The following is a 14,075-nucleotide window of genomic DNA, read 5'->3' as shown; positions in this document are numbered from 1 at the left end:
CACCTGTGCACTGGGTTGAGAACTCCTATTCCATCTAAGCCCAGCTCAAATTGCCCCAGTTAGGCCAAAGGGAGAACCAAACTGGTTAGGATGATAGCAATGAGTCTGACTGAGACAATCCTTCAGACAATTCCTGCTGGAAGAGGCAGTCACTGGAGGGCACCTTTTTGGTATTACCTGGAGCTCCACCCCATAGCCAGTGTAGACTGTCACGTTGTATGTGCATTCCAGGAAGTTGTTGAGGGGCAGTGGTGGGTAATCATTGGAGTCGATGTACCCTTCAGGATCAGAGAAACTCACACTGCAGAGAGCTGGAGGAAAGCACTGTAATTAGGACATGGAACACAGCTCAGATGTCATCTCTCAGACAGGCAGTGGGCTGGAACAGGGCCTCTGGGGGCACCTGTGCTCTCCTGTCCCCACTCCTCTCACTGCTGTCTTTAGCTCCAGAATCAACATGAAAATCAAATAGTAACAGCTGACATGGATGTTGACCTACTACCTGCTGCTAGGCGTCTCATCGGTCTACGGGGTGACCCCATTCATCCTCAGGGGGACTGGTATTTTATTCTCATCTTAGAGATAAGTAAAGCAAAGCTCAGAGAGGGAGCACATCTGGGCCAAGCTCACACAGACAGCAGGAGTCAAACCCAGAGCTCATGCTCTTCAACAAGTAGCCACATTGGATTTGTCCAAAATTGATGCACGATTGACAGCTGATGTCTCTCTTCTGTGTTTGAAGATGGTAAAAAGAGAAAGAAGAAAGACTGGAACACAGAAGTGCATGCTATCAAATTCACATAATGATAAAAGCGAAAGCATCACATTTTTTTTTTTTTTTTGATGGCTGTGCCAGAACATATAGAAGTTCCCAGGCCAGGGATAAAACTCACGCCACAGCAGTGACTCAAGCCACAGCAGTGGCAACACCGTAGCTTTAACCTGCTGAGCCACCAGGGAACTCCAAAGTAAAAGTACCTTGAAAGGCTGGGGATTTTAAGGCAGGCAAAGGATTCCGTTTCAAGATGAAAAAAATTTTTTTTTTTTTTTTTTGGTCTTTTTGCCATTTCTAGGGCTGCTCCAGCGGCATATGGAGGTTCCCAGGCTAGGGGTCGAATCGGAGCTGTAGCCACCAGCCTATGCCAGAGCCACAGCAACACTGGATCTGAGCCACGTCTGCCATCTACACCACAGCTCACGGCAACGCCGGATCGTTAACCTACTGAGCAAGGGCAGGGAACGAACCTGCAACCTCATGGTTCCTAGTTGGATTCATTAACCACTGAGCCACGACAGGAACTCCCAAGATGAAAGATTTCAAGCTACATGGCCTTGGGCAGGTTGCCTCACATCTTAGGGTCTCTGATGTCTCATCTTTAAAATGGGGATATTAATTTTGAGCCACAGGGTAACGCTCATAGTCTGTGCTTCAAAGATGGTAACTGAGGGTGGGGCTGGACCTCCCTGGGCCCTCCCTTCATGCCAGTGTACTGGGAGGGCCTCAGCCTGGTTGCCAGAGGGCTGTGGGAGCTGGGGGTTGCATACCTGGGGCCTGCTCGGTGGTGATGACTGTGGTGGTAATGATGGTGGAAGTTGTGGTTTCCTGGCTCTCCTCTGAGGCCGACCCGGTCAGCTCGTTCTCACCTTTGTCCATCAGGGTCATGGGGCTGGCATCCTCGTGGGGAGCGTCCGGGGCCTCCTCGGCCATGGCGGGCTCCCCGGGATCCGGGCCCTGGGGGAGCGTGTGGGCCACCAGCGGCTGCGAGGTGAAGGGGGCAATCTGCAGGGGTGCGGGAGTCGTGGGGACTGAACCTTCCTTCCGTTCCAGCCAGAGGGGCTCCTCCGAAGACAGTGACAGTGGGCGGGTCTCCTCCCCTGCAGAGGCCACTGGGTCCTGGTCTCCTTGGGGGCGAGGCTTCTCCGTGGCGGAGGAGAGGAGACCCAGGCCTGGGGATGCTGGCTGGGACCCCGCTCTCTGGACAGCTGCAGAGGTGGCCTTTGGCCTCAGCTGCTTCCTGGCGGAGTTCACCTGCTTGAGTGAAGGCAGCTTTTTCCTGGAGGGGAAGGCGTGCCTGCTACCCGGCTCCTCCTGAAGCGGAAGCAGCGTGGATGTGGCTGCAGGGTTTTGAGGCACAGAGGGGACTGTTCCCTCTGACTCGGGTTCACTGAACTCCTCCTCCGACTGCACTGGATTCAGAGGGGCAGTGGTCACTCTTTCTTCAGGGGTCTCTTTGCTCAGATTGCTGCTCTCCAGGGCTCCCGAGGGTAGAAGGTAGGTACCTGAAGGGCCAGCATCTCCTTCCAGGGGCACATCTTAGAAAGAGAAGAGACACCAATTAGCTTGGGGCAGGGAGGCTTTAGGTCCTCCATCTGTTAGATTCTGAGGGAGGCCCTCCTAAAGAGGTACCCAAGACTTGCCAGGATGCTGGCACAGCCTGATCAACTGATGCAGGGGCTACCTCCTTTCCTCCTTTCCCTCTCTCCCTTCTTTCCTTTCCTGACCATGGAGACTAAGGTTGATCATGCCAAGCATTAGAGTTACAGAAACCGAGATAACAAGAATCTCACAGTCCAGTTATATATGTTCTGGGAAAGGGATAAGAAAGTACAAGTAATCATATCCGATGTGATAAATGCTCAGAAAGAGAGAAGTCTCAAGTGCTAAGAGAACAGAGAGGACAGGCCCCTAACCCAGTCCGTGGGGCAGAATCACTATGCACAGTTGGACAGGTTGCTGACTGCACAAGGCCATCTCACTAAGAGGATGAAGAGGCTTTAACCAACCCATAGTCTCTTCTCCCAGCTGAGTGCCCTGATTCAGGGCTATATTGTCCTGGGATTGGGGAGTTTGCTCATTTTTTTTTGTTGTTGTTTGTTTTTTTTCTGGGGGGGTACACCTGTGGCATATGGAGGTTCCTAAGCTAGGGGTCTAATCAGAGCTACAGCTGCCAGCCTATGCCACAGCCACAGCAATGCCAGATCCTTAACCCACTGAGCGAGGCCAGGGATCGAACCTGCAACCTCATGGTTCCCAGTCGGACTTGTTTAAGCTGTGCCACGACGGGAACTCCACTGGGGGTTTTTGTTTGTTTGTTTGTTTTTTACTAAATAATATAAAAGTGACCTTGTGAGAGACCTAGGAAGATTTGAGGATCCAGAATCCTGAGGCAGGTTCAGAACAGAGGGACATGAGAAGACCATAGGGGCCTGGCTGAAGGGAGTGCGAGGGAGGAATGCGAGAGAACAGGGGGCAGAGGTGGAGGGTGATTAGAGAGAAAGCTGGTGAGGTAGGGAGTTCAGGATCCAGCTCTGGTGGGCCTTGTATATCCTGCTGACTCCTTGTGATTTATTTTTATCTCGAAAGCAAAATCACCTAATCATTTCAAATAATGGCTGGCCCAGGCAGCTGTTTGGCAGAATCAGGACTGAAATCAGCTTCATTCACCTATATGAGGCCCAGTTCTGGCAACTGCAAGCTGGTAAAGGGCTTTACCTCTCTGGGCCTCAGTTTTCTCAGCTGTAAAATGGGGCTATGGTCCCTGTTTCCTAAGGTAATTGTTCAAGAGGTTGATGTATGGAAAGCCTACATACATGTATGCACATATGGGTCCCTTGCCCCCAGTGAGGGCCTCGTATGTGCCCACTGCCCTCATCGTTTTTATTATCATCATTGAAACTGCGCCCTCAGCAGGAAGCTGGCGCAGTCAGAGCACTCCTGATGATGAGCTCAAGACAGAGAGGAATTACGTCCTGGGGATAAAGGCACTCGGATTGATAGCACTCCTTGTCAATTTTCCACAGAAAGACACTCACTCAGCCACAGTCATGGGGCCCTTCAGCACTGTCATTTAAACTTATTTCCACAGCAGTTGGAAAGGCTCATTTACTTTCATGGAGTCGGTGGCAGTGGCTTAATCCATATAGACTGCAACTGTTTGAAACTGGCATCAACAAATGCTCCTGTTGTGTACCATTCATTACCAGCCAGGGTGCTTTCTAGGCCAATAGCACCACTGGGGCAGAAGCGGGCATTGGGGAGGAGAGGGTGTGTGCATGATCTAAGGACAGACCAAGGACATTCTGGTGCCAGGCAGGGTTCTTGGTCCAAAGTGGGAAGCATCAAGGTTTTGGAGTTAGACTTGGGTTGAAATCCTGCCTTTGACAGTTACTAGCAGTTATCTGAGCAGGTACATTAAGCCTCTTTTGGGTAATAAAGATGCTCTGTCTGCTTCATAGGATCAGATCAAATGTGGGTCTGCTCGAAAGCTATGACTGTTATGGTCACCATCACTTTTATCAAATGATTGATGCTGACCATCTTTATAGACTATCAAGTGAGGAGGTGAGGGTTCAGGATACCTGGCCCCCACGACCCAGCTGTGGTTCAATGCATACAACTTGGATGCAACCAAGATGGTGGTCCTATCTTGGCTACCGCACCCCAGCATAGCTGGGTGGGTTTCCTCTTCTCTCTGTGTCAAATGGGCAGCCAGCTAAGGATCCTTCCAGCTCTGATACTTCCAGCCTGTTGGTAATCTTGCTAAAAAGGGCCACATGACAGCCTTGGTCCTGACACTGGCTTGTGAGTTCGGTTGGGTCCTTGTGTCTATGTTAGTTCCAACCAGTTTTTTCACAGAATTGTCACCTTGATCACAAGGGGCCACAGGAGAAAGAGGAAGGGAGTGGGAGATAGAGCTACTGAGAAAACAAGTTGCGTCAGAGGTGATAACCCCAGCTTGAATCGGCCTCTCCCTCCATCACCCTTCTCTCTGAACCCTTGCTCTGTTTGTGTTTCTGCTGGGTGGGCTGTGTTTTTCTCCCTAACCCCCAATGCGTACCTTGTTATATACAAATTTTGGGTCTCCCCTGCCACACCCATCACAAATGAATCTCCTCCTGGCCTATTGAGATCCAACACAGCCAATAAAAGCAGAAGGAAATGCAAGAGAAAGGACCCTGTAATCAGCTTCCCCCCCCCCCAATCACTGGTCCCACCTCTGGGGTCCTTAGGTTAATACCAGGGTCCATCACAGCAGCTATAAAGCATTTTAGGAAGTAAGTACACTGAACACCTGACTCCCCAGAAGAGTTGCCTATCCACCGTGTAAATTCACCTCCCTGACTCCAGTGCCCCTTACTCCCCAGAGCTCACATACCCTGGGGTCTTGCTGGCTGGCTCCAAACTTAAGGCCATGTTCAAGACAGCTGAGTGCATATCTGCGGTCTGCAATGCAATGCAATGCAGCCTGTGAGACCCGGCTGTTGTCCTCAGCTGGGATGCTGGCCAGATGAGTGTCATGTGAAACCAGGTCCTAGTGGGAATTAGTAAAAACTGGATTTCATGGCCCAAGGGATCCAGAGACTTAACTTGCTTGAATAGGCTGGATTTTCCTGGGGCTCCAAAGACCACCAGGTTAAATTAACTCCTCTTAGAACACTTAACTTTTTCAATCATCGTAGTCACATTTGGCTGATTCTCCCTTTGTTGTGTGCACTCGGTGCCCCGCTTGGATGCTCTTGATCGAATAATGAGTGAAAGTGTTGGGTGCTGACTCTTCCTTCTGGTTGACCCTCCTCACAAGGGAGTCAATACTTTAGGACATAGTCCCTGCCTTCAAGAAGTTAGGAAGGCAGATGTCCAATGATAACCCCAAACTTGTATCAAATAGAAGAGACAGAGTTTAATTACATCCTGATGTTGCTTTCCTCGTTGGAGACAGAATAGAATCACATCAAAGGCAACAGAGCATTTGTTCTGCCATCTAAGCTGGGGCAGCGGTTGGGGGGACCTTTCTCTCGCTCTTTTTTGTAACATTGATGGGAAGATGGAAGATTAGACTGGGAAGCATCCCATTAAAGTTGAAAAAGCACATGTTCTGAAGCTATGAAGCTGAAGATTTGTATCTTAAATGCCCAGCGGCAGCAGAAGGGCTACAAATGGCCTGGATTCCAAGCAACAGCATGTCGTCATGAAGGCACAAAGGGAAAGAATGAGAAGAGGAGGAAACAGAAGCTGGATAATGCTTCTGCTATAATGTTTCGTGGAAAGAGTGAGATATAAAATTCTAGGGTTCAGTTGCAAATGACTAGACCTACACAACCAACCCAAACAATTTGCAAGGCAGAGTCATTTTTTTGACTTGGAGGAATGGCCCCCAAGTGGTGATCCTGGCTGCCTCTGGGTGGTGAGGCTTTTGGTGGTATGTTTTCTTCCTTCAACGTTCTGGCATTTTCTAAAATGGACATAATAAGTATCAGTACTTTCTTAAGTGAAAAATTATGAAAAGAGCAAGGTTAAATGCTGCCTCAAACACTGTGTGATGGAGAGGAGGAGGGAAAAGAGACACACATTTGTGATCACAAAGGTGCTTCATTCACTGAGTGACCAAATCCCTTTGGGACTATTCATGGTGAGAACTTTAGGAGGTATGGATGGCACATGGATCAATGGATATCTTTTTGCTAAATGGCAGTACAAAAATGTTAGTCACTCTTCCCATCATGAATATTAATACCTGATTAAGGGGTGGTTTCTTGTACCTTCATCCTCCCCAATAAGGACTTGCCCAGCCTGCCTTGGTTGGTTTGCTTGGCCCCAACAGGGACCAAGCCAAAAATGAAATGTCACCTCTTATTGACAGAAAGTCTCCTAGAGTTCCTGGTTACAAAATGCTCAGAGGAAGGACTTGAGATCCAGAGAGGGAACATGGGCTGCCCAGGGTCGCACAGCATGTTAGCATTAGTAACAAAAAAAGGCTATTTGAGGCTTGGAAAAAAACACAGCAAAGCACATCAAACAAAAGCAGAAATGAACCCATGAACATTTGGACCACTCTGAGGAATGTCGGTCAATCCCATGCCTTCTGCATCTGGGCAGGATAATTCTATGCTGGAAAGCAAAGGACTGTCCTGTTCATTGCAGAATGCTGGACAGCATCCCTGGCCTCCACTCCCTAGAGACCAGTAGTAACCTCCCCTCACCCACAGCATGACAATCAAAAGGATTCCAGACATTGTCAGATATTCCTTGGTGGGAGGACCAAAATTGCCTCTAATTAGTGGCCACTGGTACTGCCCCCAGAACTGAATAGACCTTCCTTCCCATTCCAGGAGTAACCTGCTTTGTTTTGCTTATCTCATTGAATTTTAGAATGGAATTTTAGCATAACCCCCATTTTACACATAAGGACATTGAAATGAGTGAGTGTTGCACTTCTTTCTCTCACTTGCATTTGGTCATTCATTCATTTGTTCATTCAGTGAGCACCTACTATGTGCCAGACATCGTAACAGGTGCAGGCACCTGAAGTCCACCTTGGATAGCAAAATAGCCCGAGCTGATGAATATAACTCATTCCTTCAACCAGAGAGGACCCAGCTCACCAGCTCACTTACTTCTGTGGGAATGAGGGCCCTTGGGACTTTGAGGAGACTCTCTGGGGCAGAAAGGGCAGAGATGGGGGTGGGTTTAGGGGGATAATAGGGGTTTTGTCTAGTGGCTCAGTTGCAGCCCTCGCCCAGTGCCCTGGTTAGCAAAACTGACATTCAGAGGATGATTTACATGCTGCAAAGTGCATTTCCAGCTGTAATCTCATTCCAACCCTCAAATATTTCTGTGAGATTGGCATTTTTTTTTTCTGTTTTATAAATGGAAAAAAAAAATCAAGGCTCAGAAGGAGGAAGTGACTTGTCCAAGATCATAGAGCAGATTGGGGTAGGACTAGAAACATTTTACAGATAAAATGTCCTTATCTGTAAAATGTTCCCGTGCCCGTTCCTCTTTCCTACACCTGCAAATATTCCCCCCCCGCATAAAAATGCAAGAATACAGCCCTGCCTTGCCTCTGCCCTACCCACCAGTCTTGCCTTCCAAAGGGAACTTGTGTTAATAGAATCTGGTTTAATCTCCAAATAAAATGTACTGATATAAAAACAATAAGGTATTTTTACCTTGTAAGGTGTGACAACACATAAGGGTGTGGGGTTGGAGTCAGAATTGCTTGGGTTCCAGATTCAGCCTGCTGCTAACTGCCTACAAAACCCTGGACAGTTCCTTTCCTTCTCTAGGCCTCCCTGTTCTCATCTGTAAGATGGGATCATACCAGCCTTATTGCTCAGGGCTGTTAGAGAGTAAGATGAAACCACGTGTGTATAGCACAGCTTGCATAGTGGCTGTCAGCCTTCAGGAGCACTATTGTCACTTTTTTTTCCTGTTGATATGAATATTAACAGAGTTATGACACTGTATATATTGCTCTGTCACTTACTAAGAAATGAGTTTTGAAATATTTCAGTCATTCAAAAAAAGTTAAAGACTAAGGAAACAAATGCCCATGTGCATAAGCCTTTAGTGTAAGAAACAGAACACAAACAAGTACAGTCAAAGCCCCTGTTTTTTCCTCCTTAACACACACTTCTTCTTCTCTACCTGCTGGGAGTAACTACTGTCTTGAATTTGGCCTTCGGCATTCTCATTTATTATGTGCATTATGTATATTTTTACTATTATTATTATTCATTGTGTGCACTTATTTATTACACATGTCAGTATCTCTGAATATATGTCATTGTGCAAACTTTACATATAAACACTTCCACAACCTGCTCCTGTCTTTTCTTTCCTTGCCTTTTCTTTTATTCAATACTTTAAGACATTCATCTGTGTTGCAAATTATTGCCTTTGGAATGGATAAGCAATGAGATCCTGCTGTATAGCACTGGGAACTATATCTAGTCACTTTTGATGGAGCATGATGGAGGATAATGTGAGAAAAAGAATGTGTATATGTATGTGTGACTGGGTTACCTTGCTGTACAATAGAAAATTGACAGAACACTGTATACCAGCTATGATGGAAAAAATAAAAACCATTTAAAAAAAATACAATAGAGAACCCAGTATAAATTCAGACACCTGTGATCAATTAATTTTCAAAAAGGAGGCAAGAATATAAAACAAAAAAAAGACAGTCTTTTCAGCAAATGATACTAGGAAAACTGGACAACCATATGAAAATCAATGAAACTGGAACACACCCCCACACCATGCACAAAAATAAACTCAACATGGCTTAAAGACTTAAACATAAGATAAGATGCCATCAAAACCCCTAGAAGAAAACATAGGCAAAACAGTCTCTGACATCAACCTTACAAATGTAAGTCTCCCAAGGCAACACAAATAAAAGCAAAAATAAACCAATGGGACCTAATCAAATTGACAAGCTTTTGCACAGCAAAGGAAACCATAAAAAAACCAAAAAGATAACTTATAGAATGGGAGAAAATATTTTCAAATGATGCAACTGACAAGGGCTTAATACCTAAAATATACAAACAACTTATACAGCTCAACAGCAAAACAGCCAACAACCCAATGGAAAAATGGGTGAAAGACCTGAATAGACATTTCTCCAGAGAAGATATACAGATGGCCAACAAGCACATGAAAAAATGCTCAACATCACTGATTATAAGAGAAATGCAAATCAAAACTATGAGATAGCACTTCACACCAGTCAGAATGGCCATCATTAATAAGTCCACAAATAATAAATGCTGGAGAGGGTGTGGAGAAAAGGGAACCCTCCTACACTGCTGGTAGGAATGTAAAGTGGTACAACCACTATGGAAAACAGTAATGGAGGTACCTTAGAAAACTATATATAGAACTACCATATGACCCAGCAATCCTACTCTTGGGTATATATCCAGACAAAACTTTCCTTGAAAAAGACGCATGCACCCGTATGTTCACTACAGCACTATTCACAATAGCCAAGACATGGAAACAACCCAAATGTCTGTCAACAGATATTGGATTAGGAAGATGTGGTATATATACACAATGGAATACTACTCAGCCATAAAAAAGAACAAAATAATGCCATTTGCAGCAACATGGATGGAACTAGAGACCCTCATACTAAGTGAGAGCAGAAAGAGAAAGACAAATACCATATGCTATCACTTATATCTGGAATCTAATAAATGGCACAAATGAACCTTCCCACAGAAAAGAAAATCATGGACTTGGAGAACAGACTCGTGGTTGCCTAGGGGGAGGGGCAGGGAGTGGGATGGACTGGGAATTTGGGGTCAATAGATGCAAACTATTGCCTTTGGAATGGATAAGCAATGAGATCTGCTGTATAGCACTGGGAACTATATCTAGTCATTTATGATGGAGCATGATAATGTGAGATATAGTTATGTATATATGTATGTGTGACTGGGTCACCTTGCTGTACAGTAGAAAATTGACAGAACACTGTAAACCAGCTATGACAGAAAAAATAAAAATCATTTAAAAAAAGACATTCACCTGTGTTGATAAGTGTAGTGATTACCAATTCATTTTCACTGTATAGTATTCCATCACGCTAGCATTATACCACCCATTTTTCACTTAAAATCTATCATGGATATCTTTTTGTCAGCACCTATGTGACCATTTCATTCTTTCTGAATGACTACTTTAAAACAGACACTAATGTTACTGAACCAGACTCAACTGATTACTACCTAGGTTGTTGCCATTCTCAACCCTGTCTTCTCATATAACACTGCAATAAATACATATTTTTGGTGAACATGTCCAGGTAATTCTTCAGGAGCTTGTCTTAGAAGTTGCATTGCTCATACAAAAGACTTATATATTTAAAATTTTGATTGACACTGAAAAAGTACCTTCTAGAATAACCTGAACCTGTTTGTTTACACTGCCACCTACTCTACTCAAGAGTGCTGCTGCCCTCCAGTTCCATCTATGCTTAATTTCTGTTGACTTTTAACTCAACCATCTGAATTGGAATCTGGGGCAGTTGGGTCCAGGCACAGTGGGCTTCTAGAACAACCCCTGTCCCACCAGGTGATTCTGAGGTGCTCTCTCACTTTCTCTAGTTTATTCTGAAGCTGTGCCCAAAGTTTGGTCCCTACCCTTTACCTGTCCACCACGCTTTTACTCTAGAGTGTCCAGGAAGCCCGTTTTAGGCACTTTGAGAGTCCACCCCACCAGCAGACTATATGTCACAGATCAGGCTGGGGATCGGTGGTAAGTGAGGACTAGGAAGAGAGTATGGATGTAAAGGTTTGAGAGCAAGTTAGGGTCCATCTAAACAGCAGTAGATTTCTAGGTAGATGAGCTACTTGGTCATGTCCCCATTAATGGTCCTGATACCCACCTGGATGGTACAAAGTGTTCACAGTATTGTTTGTATTAGCAAAAATCTGGAAACAATTTACCTGTCCATTTATAGGGTGGACTAGTTAAATGATTGTAGAAACACACACAGAACACATGCAGGGTTCAAAGGGATGAGATAAAGTCACTTATGAATGACATGGTAAGTAACCTGGCAAGAACGTTCAGAATTACATCTCCCTTTTGACTCAACAAGTCCACTTCTGGGCATTTACCCTGCAGAGAGATGTCTGCCCTTGTGCAAAATGACCAGGGAACTCCCCTGTGTGCTAAGTTCTGATATACTCTATATCTTCTCTAAAAGCTAAGTGAATGTAGTGTGGAGTGCAAAGTAAAATTATATAAACTTTATTTTATTCACTGGTATATATCCTCCATCATGTCTTTCATGTAGAAGACACCCAGTAACTACTGAATTCATCCAAGAAGGGAGGCAGTGGAGAGGGAAGAGTGAGGAAGGTAGGGAGGGATGGGGAGAAGAAAGCGAAGTTGGGGTAGGCAATGCATCTTGCAAAGCTCAGCATACAGTAGGCATCTGATGAAGGTATCAGATGAAGAAGAGAAAGGGTGTTTTGGGGGCATTTAGCAAGTGTTTAGGAGATGATGAAGTTCCCTTAAAATCCAGAAACTCCAGAAACTCCAGAATTCTGAATGTGGCCATGCATGGGTGGGGAGGAGCAGGGTGTGGACATTACTAACACAAGACCAAGTGCCCTGGCCTCATCATGGTAAAAGCTACCATGGTCCAGTTTTCAACCTTCTCATAGATCCACTGTTCTAACCTCCTTCCTTTTCAACCAGTTTTCTCTTCAGGACTGAAATGGACAGATTGCTATTCCATGTCCTCCCTCCACCTGGAGATGAGTTAACTGGCAGGGAAATGAGTGCCAGGAAAGAGGGATGAGGCTTGGATCATTGACTGACTATTCATGACTCAATGCCTCCATGGTGGGGGCATTGAGTATCCCTCAATACGAATCGGCATGATCTAGATCATCAAGCCATCCTCTTCCCCCAGCTCAGAGATTCATCACTGCAAAAAAGTCCTGTAAGGAGATTACTTCCAGAGGCACTGAGCAGTTGCAGACAGAGCATAAGAAACCTCCAGGGAGGCCAGACCCCATGGGCAGCCAAGGCACCAGCATTCCATCCAACACAGTCAAGTGGGGAGTTGGATGAGCTGAGCATTTCATTTTTACAAGGCACCAAAGAACCACTCTCACCAAGAAAGAAGCAAAGACGGCAGGTTGTATCTTAAAAAGATATTTTTAAGATTTGCCATTGTGGCTAAGTGGTTAACGAATCCAGCTAGTATCCATGAGGATGCAAGTTTGATCCCTGGCCTTGCTCAGTAGGTTAAGGATCCGCCGTTGCTCTGGCTGCGGTGTAGGCTGGCAGCTGCAGCTTCAATTTGAGCCCTAGCCTGGGAACTTCCATATGCTGCGGGTGTGGCCCTAAAAAGACAAAAAGAAAAAAAAATAGAGAGAGATGTTTTTAGACATCATCTATTTCCCATAACATGGTAATGAAAACCCTGCTTCTCTTCTAGACTTTGCTCTGTAACTCCAGCCCATTCCACCCAGAGCAGCCAGAGGGACCTTTCTAAACCCCTCCCACTAGCTAGTGGTTACTCCTGGATTTTCTGTCCTTCCCTTAATGCCTAACACTACAGAAAAGATACTCCTGGATTTTCTCACTTTGCCTTAACTCCCGCCAAAACGCTAAGCCACAGCATTCATCACATTTGTCTGGCGTCTTTCCTGCTCTCCCTTCCTAGGAGTAAACTTCCCCAGGGCAGCAATCATGGTCTGCCCTATTCATCACTGTTACCCTAGAACCTGCTTCATGACCATGAGCCTGACACATAGTAGGGCCCTCATAAATATCTGTTTAATGAGTCATGGTTATGCCGGCAGCACTGCAGAGAACAAGGCTGGAGGTCTTAGATCAAGCCCATCTCTTCGAGTGAGGGATTACAGGCCAGCAGGCAGTTAACACTGCAGGCTACCTTACCGGGGCGTCCTTAGTAAACAAAGAGACTTTGGTTTAGGGGATTGTGGGTGGAGAGTTGTTCCAGGTGAAGGCACATACTTGCTCGTTCTAATTACAAAACACAATACATCACGAGCCCAAGCAGAGAACATGAAGGGAGCCCCTTCCCATCAATCACACAGTTTGCTTTAGCAGTGGGAGGGCACATGGAAACCCAACTGGTGAATCTGCTTGTTGATCTCTTCATTTTCCTGGCACGGCCCGACTTGCCAGAGTCATATGGACAGAGGGGAGATTTGGGTGTGATATTCATATGACCCAAAAGAGGATACTAACTGCATCTGTGAGCAGACACCTCCTTGGGCCCACTCCCCCATTTCTGCTGCAGAAACCCAGGGGGCTTTAGGGGACTTGCGGCAGGTGTTAAAAGAACAAGCTTGTACAGGCAAGAAAAGGCTCAGTGTTTGGGCTACAAGAGTAATTATCCGATAATTGTCCTCTGCGAGAGTCAGCTTCTCCCTCACAAATGGGCCGCCTTTGTAATTCATGTTGGGTTCAGAAAGCCTTGAACGTTCTTTTATGTCCAGTTATGTCTCATCAGAGTGATGGCCGGCGGTGCATCTATCTTCTCCGTGAATGAGCCCAGAGAGCTGCTGGCACAGGGGTGTGATCCTGCCTTTGTATCCTTAACAATCTGATTAACTGTGGCTAACATCAATGCCAGCTGATTAGCATTTAAACACTCCTTTCCTTTCCCACCTCCATCCCCCCAGCCCCCACTCCATTCACATCTCATGGTGCAACTTTGTGATTTCTTGCCCTGTGCGAGGAAGGGGGAGAGGAACACAGTGTGATTTATTTGTGTACATGAAATGCAGTG

General features: G+C 45.8%; 1 protein-coding gene across 1 annotated transcript in view; it reads right to left on the bottom strand.

The window, feature by feature from the left end:
- SEZ6L (seizure related 6 homolog like) overlaps positions 1–14,075 on the bottom strand; it is a 194,617-nt gene that overhangs the window by 75,384 nt on the left and 105,158 nt on the right. The window contains exons 2-3 of the mRNA XM_047762107.1: positions 1,546–2,313; positions 178–311 (exon numbers count right to left, since the gene is read on the bottom strand). Of these exons, the coding sequence (XP_047618063.1) occupies positions 178–311; positions 1,546–2,313 (902 nt within the window). The remainder of the gene's footprint in view (positions 1–177; positions 312–1,545; positions 2,314–14,075) is intronic.

The sequence above is a fragment of the Phacochoerus africanus genome, chromosome 15 (assembly GCF_016906955.1).
Source record: "Phacochoerus africanus isolate WHEZ1 chromosome 15, ROS_Pafr_v1, whole genome shotgun sequence".
NCBI lineage: Eukaryota > Metazoa > Chordata > Mammalia > Artiodactyla > Suidae > Phacochoerus > Phacochoerus africanus.
This window is presented reverse-complemented; position numbering and strand designations above follow the sequence as displayed.